The 10742-nt window shown below is 47.4% G+C and overlaps 1 protein-coding gene across 1 annotated transcript in view; it reads right to left on the bottom strand.

The window, feature by feature from the left end:
* Positions 1-1149: 1149 nt before the first annotated feature.
* The window catches only part of NUDT3 (nudix (nucleoside diphosphate linked moiety X)-type motif 3), a 117905-nt gene continuing 108312 nt past the window's right edge, over positions 1150-10742 (bottom strand). Inside the window, exon 5 of the mRNA XM_010848720.1 lies at positions 1150-9146. Coding sequence (XP_010847022.1) covers positions 8968-9146 — 179 coding nt within the window. The 3' untranslated portion in view covers positions 1150-8967. The remainder of the gene's footprint in view (positions 9147-10742) is intronic.

Consider the following 10742-nt stretch of genomic DNA (forward strand, 5'->3'; position numbering starts at 1 on the left):
CCCTCATTGCACACACGAAATCTGGCAAAACAAAGGCTCCTTTGATAGGGGAAGGTAGGGTGATCATCATGGGATAAAAAAGGCCTGCAGAATCAGAATTTGAGGAGGAAAGGGTACCCTGATCAGTTGTTAGGAAATCTGCCCTGTGGTTGAATGAAGTCATCAGACTACAACTGTTCAGCAACCAAATTACTGGCTACCCACACAGATAGCTGGTGCACTCAGGTAACTTGGTTTGACATTTATCATCATATAAACGAGCCAGCTGGCATCCAGGCACCTACACCTCAGTCTCTTACAAGTTAGATTCATGGGAGTCTTGTCCTGGTAGTGACTCTCTGGGGACACAGACATCAGGTTTCTTGGCTTACAAACCTTGGCCAGTGGTGATGCTACCAGAGTTTCAGAGAGGCCAGCTCCCCTCAGTAGCTAAACGTGTTTATCTGATGGTGACACACTGCTTATTCTTGCGTCTCCAGCCCTTTCTCCATTTCCAGGCCCACCCTCTGCGTCTGCATGGCCTGGCATCATAACAAGCTTCTGGGCAGCTCCTTTCCAACCTCTCCTGCTGCCTCCTCAAACATGACTGGTTCTACATGACTGCCCTGCTCAAGATCACTTCACATGTCTGCAGCCAAACTCCTTGACCTGGCTTTTGGGGGTTTTCCCTAATTTGGTCTTGTCATGCTTTATCTTTCATTACAGCCCCCTAATGCCCATCATCTGTCTTTGGCCTGGGGGACAAAGCTTACTTCATGTTGCTCTCTCCCTGGCGACACCCTGTCTGTTCTCTGCAAGTTCGACCAGTGTGCATCTTCAAAACGCTGTTTCAGCCCTCCCTGACTCCACCACACCCAACTCCTGCTTCCACATAGGAGAGCACCTCTGGGTGTGGCTCATCTCTGTTTCCTCACGCCCCTCAAAGCATCTGCCGGGGACTCCCTGGCACTGACTCCCTCTGCCTGCTCAGGCTTCACTTCATTCCTCACTTGAATTTCCTCAAGAGCAAATCATCCATGGGGCTACCTCTGATCTCTGGGGCAACTCTCAAGAATCCAGCAGAGGAGGGAGGGGGGATCAAAATGAGACTGATGAGAAGGACTTGAGGAAAACTTCTAGAAAGAAGAGACCAGACATTAAGCAGGGATGTGTGAGAAATACTGGTTTTTATTGATTGGCACAATATTACAACCTACAGTTCCAATGCCCTTCCCTCCCACACAGTTCAAGTGGAAAGAAAACTGATTAACACATAGGAAGGAACAGCACACTCACGGGTTAAAGCATTTGTTTTTACACAAGGAGTGGGATGGGGGGTGGGATTTTAGGGATAATACCAGGGTTCCATCTAGACTATGGGTGAGGGCTTTGCTGTCCTCTGCTGCCAGCATTACACGGGGGATACTTTAGTAAGGGGGCAGCTACACGCGGCTGGCCGGTTATTACAGGGGGGAAGTGGGACTCGAATCTCGGAGTACCTGTCTCGTACCCAAACCTGGACTTTTTTTTCAGCCCTCCTCCACAACTGCCTGCACCCACAGGAAATAGGTGTGAAGGAAGCCGAAGGACGGCCTCTGAGAGAAAGGGAAGCAGGCAAACTCAGTTTCCTTCCGCCTTCTCTGGACTGTCCCCCTCCCCTTGGCCCCGAAGAGCACTGAGAAGGCCTTCCTAGCGAACACTGTGGAGAGACTGGGAGCAGGCCATGTCTGGCCTGGTAGCTCTGAACGGGTAGAGAGGAAAACGTGATTTTCCATACAACACCAAGCAAGGTTGTTTTGGGAATGAAAATAAATGGAAAACAAGACCATCCCCCGTGGGTTGGGAGCGCCGAGGTCCCAGAGCACACTGGGATTGTGGTAAGGGCAATATTCCTAAAGCCCGGTTCCACAACACAGCGCCAGGTTCCTGGAGGTTAAGGGACCATAACCAACCTCTCCTCCCAAACAGGCGCCTTTCCTTGGATTCCCCGGTTCTGTTGAGCTCGTTCGAGATTATTCTGCCACCTTTCCCCAGGACGTGAGGGCTCAGCTCATTGGTCCTTCCGCTCTCTACCCCTTCTACAAACACTCAGCACACTCCTCAACAGGTGACCCATTCTCACCTGCAGAATGGCCACCGAGGAACCAGATCACCGGGAAGGCTAAGCTGTCTGCTTTTCTGTGTGGTCCTGATGGAAGGAGACAAAAGCAGACTTCTGGTGGGGTCAGAACAGTCTGGTTTGGGTGTGTGGGTCCCTGGCTCTCTGTCTCAGCCCTGGAGCCTTGGCCATTTAAGCTTCAGACAAAACATATATAAGCATGACTGGGGAGGGACAAATACTTTGTCCTTCAGAAAAAGTTAAACTCAACACATCTTGGCTACTTTGCCTCCATCCAAAGGGTTCCTTGGAAATACTTGTTGAACTTGGCCAAAGGGAGACAGCACCTGGACCTGGATCTGGACCTAGGCCGCAATGAAAACACTTGCAACAGAAGGGGAGCAAGAGTGGAGTGGAGGTGAGCGTGGTTAGGAAAACCCTCAAATAAGCCTTATGCTGCCTGAGACCATACTCTGCAGCTCAGAGAACAGGGCTGGGGCCTCACTGCTTCCTCAGAGCCCATCCCCTGCCAGGGCCAATGGGCAGGATGTGAGAAAGGTCCCTGAACTAAAAACTGGGCTCTTTATACAGAAGCAAGTATAAAGAAGCTACTGTAACGGGCAGCCAGAGATGCCTGCTTTTCTGTGACAACACCCTTAAACGCTACTGCCTCCTTAAACACATGGCAATCTGGTAGTTATCTTTCTTAAGACAGATGCACTGACATTTTACTTATTCTAACCACCAACTTTTTGTTCAATTATAAACCAGTCTGAATGCTTTCAGACTATGAAACAATAAAAGCAGACCTGACATGTATACAGCCGCACCCCACACTGTCTCTTTTACAAGAGTGGACCCGCTGGTTTTCTAACTACGAAACGAAACGCAGCACCATGTGGCTGCTGGGCCCTGAATGACCTTGCGCACCTGTGCCCTGGGCAGCACGCCTGTGCCCGTGCACAGGCGAGTGACAGGGGCAGGTTCTCAGAGGCTAACACAGCAGCAGAGGATCTGGCTAACGGAGGATTTTGGAGAAAGTCCCTTTGGGTTCTGAGCAAAAAATGCTCTCAGTCATGTGGGAGGAGGCCGAAGGGCAAGTCTGGGTCTATGCACGTGGCTCAGACACCTGCCGCTCCCTTCTGTATCCACTCCCTCCCGTAACCAAGCTGCGTGCTGGCCTGAGAGGGCCCTCAAAGTCCTTACCTCCCCTCAGAGCTCTGGAAACTCCCCAAGACCCTAACGTCAGCCAGGCCCCTGTGGTGACCCTGGGTGAAGCAGGCCTACCTGTGCTGGTTCTGTGCGTCTCCAAAGTCAGCCTGTACCTTCCCTGGCGTAAGTCATATCTGTTATGCAAGACCAAGCCTTAACCCTGAAATGCTGTTTTCTACCCAATGGGACAGAAATGGGGTGTAGGAGGCTACGTGGATCTATTGCTGTTCTAATTAGCACAGGGTGTTCAGATGGCTGGGCTCATATCGATATCACTTCCTGCAGGAATCTACAGTCCACCTCACTGGAGAAATGACTTCCTAAAGGTGAGCCACTTACCCACTCTACAGACGGGGGAGTCCGGTCTTGAGGCCCAGCATCGGGACTGGGGCATCTTGCTTTTTTCCCGAGGAGTTGCAAAGCCTTAAGGTTTTGATCTTAACGCCTGCCTGGGACCTCAAGCCCGCACGAGTGATGTTACTGTATTGTTGGAAAGTTCCTTGAAAGGTTCATCCCACAGATAACACAGTTCACAGATGGTGAGCCATTTAGCAGGTAAGTGTTCCAGACCAGAATTTATGTTCCCCAACTCAAGGATTAATAGAATCTTCACCTCTGGCCTGGCGGCAGTAGGGGCGGGAGGATGGGTAGCACGTTGAAATGGAGATGAACCTGGAAAATGACAAGACCGCTGCCTTTGTCTCTTTTAGAGCCTATCTCCAGGGCTTTAAATGCCTTTTTTGCTGTTCTAGTGGCCCCTGTTTGGGGTTAAGAACTGGGAATGTAAACCGAAGGAAACCTATTTAACTAAACAACTGATCAGAGGAACAGAAACAGTGACTCGCTACCTCCTAGATATTACCCTTGCTTTTTCAGCCAGAAGCACTTCCCTCTCCTGCAGAGGCCCTCCTGGGGCGCTCAGTTCCGAGTCAAGGCGGCTTTTCCGGGCACTCCCCTTGCCAGGTGGACAGTCCCATTCTCAAAGACAAGCTCAGGCTCACAAATCATCACGATAAACAAAGCTTCAGGGGAGGAACATGCCTTTTCACTCCGAAAGCTTCATGCTGCAGAGACACATGAGATCAATCATGTGACTGTTGGCCTCAGCTCAAGTAGTCCGTTAGAATCAACACCAAATGGTATTCTTTCTGTATTTATTAATGTTTAAGGGGATTAGGAGGACAACAATTGGATTAATCTGAAGGTGAGACGTATCATTTTTTTCAGATGGCCTGACTAGGCATTCTCCATCCTGAAAGGTTATCAAGCTAATGGAAAAACACTGTCAGAGTGCGAAGCTGCCCTTTCAGAGGCAGAAGTGGAAGGCTCCTGGCTTCCCAAGGAGAGTCCGCCTAAAATCTCCAGGTTCCCAGGACTTGTGATGACCTCACAGGATGTAGTATAGTCTAAAGATTGCAGTATTTGGCAGTTTACAATTTACTTGAAAATCTAGAATGTCTCACTGCTTTAGGTGACATCTAAGCTGACATGGAAAACACAGCTCTTAGGGATGGCGTGGACTCTGTGACAAGCTCACCCCAGAGCACAGAGACTGACTCTGGGGTACTTTCCCACCTACTCCAGGTGAAGGGGGTGCCCTGATGGGGCAAGGCTGGGACCACTAAGGTCAAAGGCTGCACAGCCTTGTGGAAACAGGCTCCAACCCATCAGGGCTCGGAAGGAACAACTCCCACCCGAACTGGGCAGTACGCACGCACAGCCTCAGGACTGACCTCTTTTAAAGTCTTCAAGAACAAGAACCCGAGGAGCCACCTGCATCACTGAATCCCCAACAATCTCCTCTCCCTAGAACTGCTTGAGCTGACCGTCCTGCATGTCTATTTCTTTGAAAAGATATTGATGTGCCTGTACTTGGGGTCAAGATGAAGCTACACTATCTAACTCTTGCTTCTCTCGAAGCAAAAATTTACCTCCATGTGGAGATTTCTCCAGGTTATTTTAGTTCTTCATTGACTGTTAACTAGGATGGGCTGAGAGAACACTTCGGAAATATTAAAAAATCATACAGTTGTGGCAAAAATCACATTGTGGTTATTAAAGCCTTTTTTGTAAACTAAACTAAACAAACAAAAAAATATGGCTCAGGCTAAGCTGTTTAAGAAAAAAGATCAGGTGGGGAGATGAACAGAGGTGTGAATACAGCACTGGATGGGAATGACGAACACACCCAGGTCAGCAGAAGACCCGTCTGGCTGAGGACGTTCAGAAGCAGCCCCCAACGAGCACTGTACGTGGAGGAGAGAAAGGGGAAGAGGAAGCGTGGTTTTGTGGGGAACTTTTCCTTCTAGAATTCAAGGTGACTTCTTCTAAGCGAGTGTGAGAGACTTTACATGGGCTGACTCCCAACATCAAAACAGAACTATTTCTCTGCCATGAAGCAACCTGACTATGTAGCAACAAGAGTACAAAAAACTGCAAACACTCTCAGAGGGCAGTGACCCTCTCTACTCACGGAGGCTGCCGGCAGCAAGGACTCGGGCCTCCCTTTGCGTAGCTCTCACAACACAATCCTGTGGGGGGAAGCCCTGTGGCCAAGCCACCTCCCAGGCCTTGCTGCGCCTACCAGCAGGTAACACTTCCCCACCTCTCACCCCTCCAGATGGCCTCAGCTCAGACCCAGCAGTGCGGGAGCCCTCTTCACACAGGGCAGATAGGGCAGCAGACATTTGTAAAAACCACAGTCAATCCTGCAACTTTTCCATCCTGTGATGTTTGCTGTGAGAAAAATCAAGACTTCTGTTTCATGGGCTGCACTATCCTAGAGGCTACAAAAAACCCAAAGTGGCTGACCTCTAGTAGTCCTTCTCTTTCTCTCTTACACACACACACACACACACACACACACACACACACAGAGTCCTTTTCAAAAAAAAAAAAAAAATGTCATGATCTCACTGATGTTTCCCCAAGGGCTTCAAATTATGAACAAATTTAAATTTTAAAAATTCTATTGCTATCTTTCTCCATCCTGAGTATGGTGGACTCCAATGGACACTCCAGTAATAGTCAGATTCTAAGACATGTCCGTTCACTTTAAGAAAGAGACTTTATGTCTGCCCTGAACACAGGAAGGAATCTGTTTCTGCCAAGCCTGAAGAAGGTAAGTACTTGCAGAATTAATGGCAAATCAGTGTTGTTGGAACATTCTGCAAGTAAGGTAAGCCTGGTGCTTTTCTCTGTTTTGTTTTCTTTGGGGGAGACAGGAAGGCTACTGCGACCATGCGTCCAAGTAACCTATCACGACAGGGCTCTACCACACATCAGGAGACAGCTATGGTGTTGATGGTGCCAGGGAGGGACAGACACCAAGCCCCGGCCATCAGAATCCCAGTGCAACAGACAAAAGCACCAGTTTCAACAATTCTGGTGTTGGACAAAGCCTCCTTTTGTCAGTTGAGGAAGCAGCAGCACAATCTCTCCAGTTAACTGCATTAATGGGATCTATTCATGACTGAAAAATACTTCTTGGCACAGTTCATGTTCCTGACCCAAAGACACCAACAACAATCCAAACTGGATTTTGCAGGGTAGTGTATTATTACACCAGCCCAGTGAAAACTTCAGATCACTAAAAATGCACAAATTATTATTAACACTGCAGTTCCTATTTCAGGAGTACTGACTGTTTTCCTGCAAAGCACTTTCTGTATCATAAAGGCAGAATTTATTTGGAAGACTGTGTTTTGGGGATTCCATTTAGCGCTTAGTTGAATTTATTTTACAGCCCCTTTTATTTATTTGGAGAAAACCCCAGAATGCTCCAAATCAGGTGATAAGTAGCAGTGTGTTCATTTCAAGTAGAACACGTGGGCAGTGAGTTGGCATTTAGACTCAAATCCCGTGGTGCTTTCTATCCACTGGGACCCTTCCGTGGGGACAGGATTCCTTTCCCAGAGGTAGAGTGGCACTAAGGAAACTGCCAGCCCTGCTTTTTGGCTCTGTGTTTTAAGACTGGGAGAGAAGATGCAAACTGAGAACTGATAGCAAATTAAAGTTCAACTGACGCTCCCCAAAACGTTGAACGTTAAATGACCAGGCCTACCAGATATACACATTTCTTTTAGCGGGAGGGAAGAACAAAAGTTTTTCAAAGTTTGAGTATTTATTAGATTTTTTAAATAAAGAGAACTACGATTTTAATTTCACATCTCAGCCGTGTTTTGACAAAGGAGATGCCACTAACAGTTTAGCAATAAACTCCTGTCCCAAAGCTGGGGATTGATCAGGGTCCCCCCGCCCCACCCCCAGTCTCTAGACCCTTTTCTGTGCGCTTGTCTAGTAAACAACACAATTGGCAAATGAAGCCAGCATCCAACCTGTATCAAAAACCAACAAGACAGTCTGCAGTGAGCCAATGCATCATGTAGCCGTTCTAGTAAATGATTAAGCATTCTCCCGTACCACTTCTCAGCAGACGATGGACCTTTCACATCCTGGTGGGAGACAAATTTAATATTTCTGAGCATGCTCCATGGTGTAATTACAAGTGCTATAACATTACAAAGACAAGCAAATATCTGAATTTTCCTCCTGTGTACTTTTCAGGAACGTAACATGGTTACCCAGAACGGGACAGGGCTGTGCAGCTGCGCCTGCCAAGCACAGCTGGATGCTTCCGGCACAAGGACCATGTCCAGCTCCGTGCAGTGTAAGGCATGGACGCACAGGGAGAGAGGCTGCTGTAGGCGGTAAGTAGCATTATGGAAAAAACTCCAAACCAGCAGGAGAGAAACAGTGCTCGATGCTCCAGTTTTTTTGATAGTAATCCCAAGAATCCAGTTCAAATCCCTATTGTCAACACATAGGAGGAATTCAATTTCTAGCATTGTTTCTCCGGATCTGAGCTGAGGCCATTTGCTCCTGGCTTGGTAATAAAAAACAAAATAGGTTTCTTCCTGTTTCTTTCTTGGCGTGGAAACACAGCTTCGAGAAGAGAAGGCGTGAGTCCTGGGAGACTATGAAGCAGCTAAACCCTTCCCGGACCCTATGTAACTACACCAGCAACTGGGGAAAGGAGAGGGCAGGGAAACTCACCTAGCCACTAGCATCAAAAATGAAAAAGCTAATGAACTGTGAGGCTCTCCACTTCAGAAACACCCCAATTTGAAAACTAAAACCTTGAAAAATTAAAACAAATGCCTCTTCTAAAAGTCATTTATTTACATATTATATGTCCAGTATATAATGTGTAGATAAATGCACCCTGCAGTGAAAGTGACCAACCTACTGGACTGAACAGCACATCATGGGACAAATTCTTGAAAGGTTTCATCTCATATTGGATATCTTTTAATAAAAAAAAAAAATCTGGCCAGGGCTGGGATGAGACAAACAGGAACACTTCAGAATCCAAGGCAGAGGGAAGGCTGTTTGCCTCTTTAGAGAGTTGTAGGGGTGTGAAAAGGGAGAGACAGATCATGCACAAAAGTACTTACAAATTACATACCCAACCCCCACCCCCTCAATAAAAAGAGAAGAAAAAGCCCCATCACTTAACACCAAACAGCAACATTATCAATAAACCCTTTCTCTGCTGCCCATCATGCCCTATTTGAACGAGGAGGCCTGTGAGGAGAGGTGAAAGAGCAAGGGTGAGAGGGAAGACCTGCACTTCAGTCTCATTTCCAATTTCCACTTCTCTTACAGGAAATCTTCAGTCATCTGATGCCCGGCATCGAGCTCTGAGCAGATACTGAGTATGTGGGGGCCACGAGCGGGGTGCCGTTGTTGGCTGAGTAGCCTTGTCTCAACGTTTCAAAATACGAGGCCTGCACCGGTTTGTGACACTGCAGCACGTTTATGGCATCTTCTATTTTAAACCATTCCCGCTTCCTTCCTGTGGAGGCAGAGAGTAAAAGAAATTAGTACACAAGGGAAGCAGCCGCAGGTTTCTGATCCTGTCACTTTTGAGAAAACACAGGGAAAAAACCCACAGAAACGACTGTCATTAATGTTTTTCTTTTCTTTTTAAAGTTATTTATTTATTTATGGCTGCACTGGGTCTCGCTGCTGCGCGAGGGCTGTCTCTAGCTGCAGATAGTGGGGGCAATACTCCACTGCAGCACGCAGGCTTCTCGTTGGGGCTGGTTCTCTTGCTGCAGGGGCTCTAGGGCGTGCATGCTTCAGTAGCTGTTCCAAGGCACGTGGAATGTTCCTGGACCAGGGATCAAACTCATGTTGCCTGCACTGGTAGGCAGACTCTTAACTGCTAGACCACCAGCGAAGTCCTTCTTTCCTTTTTTAAACAGAAGTACAAATGACCCAAAACACAGTATATGAGTTCCAGGTATACAACACAGTGATCTGACATTTCTGTTGCTGTTCTTGTTATTCAGGTGCTAAATTGAGTACAATTCTTTGCGACCCCATGGACTGCAGCATGCCAGGCTTCTCTGTACTTCACTATTTCCTGGAGTTTGCTCAAACTCATGTCCATTAAGTCGGTGATGCCATCCAACCATGTCTCATCCTGTTGCTCCCTTCTCCTCGTGCCTTTGATCTTTCCCAGCAGCAGGGTCATTTCCAATGAGTTAGCTCTTCTCATCAGGTGACCTCCATCATAGCTCAGTAAAGAATCTGCCTGCAATGCAGGACACTAGGGATCGACTCCTAGGTCTGGAAGGTCCCCTGGAGAAGGAAATGGCAATCCACTCCAGTATTCTTGCCTGGAAAATCCCATGGACAGAGGAGCCTGGCGGGCTACAGTCCATGGAGTCACAAGAGTAGGACACAACTTAGCAACTCAACCACCACCACCACCACCATTAGGTAGCTGAAGTACTGGAGCTTCAGCTTCAACTTCAGTCCTTCCCATGAATATTTAGTGTTCACATTGACTGATATTTCTACATAGTACAAAAGAGCCAGAATGGTTATCAACATTTAATAAATATATTTTTCCTATTTTCTTTTCTAACAAGGGTGACGGAAGCACACTTTGTATGTGTCAAATACTATACCAATGCCTAATGCAGAAAACAGGTAAGAAAACTGAAGAACTGAGAGTAACAGTGTGAAGCTTGTACTCTAGAAAGAACCACTGCTAGCTGTTTCTCCAGCTCCTGGGCCTCTGGCCTTCCGTGGCTGACACATACGTGCCTGAAGCCCAGCCAGCATTCCCATTGCCCGCAAAAATAGACATGAAGCTGATGCAGCTTCCAGAATTACTGGGATGGCTGACCTGTAACCAGGTATTTATTTTAAAAATCCTGTCTAAGAGTGATATATCTGGGATTTCCGTGATTGTCTACTGGTTAAGAATCCACCTTGCAATGCAAGGGACATGAGTTTGATCCCTGATAGGGAAACTAAGATCCCACACGCCAAGGAGCAACTGAGCCCAAGAACCACAACTAGAGAGCCTATGTGCCACAATAAAGATCCCACACGATGCAACTAAGACTCAACACAGCCAAATATAAATAACTAAAAA

This window comes from Bison bison, unplaced genomic scaffold, assembly GCF_000754665.1.
Source record: "Bison bison bison isolate TAMUID 2011002044 unplaced genomic scaffold, Bison_UMD1.0 scf7180017864270, whole genome shotgun sequence".
In the NCBI taxonomy this organism is placed as follows: domain Eukaryota; kingdom Metazoa; phylum Chordata; class Mammalia; order Artiodactyla; family Bovidae; genus Bison; species Bison bison.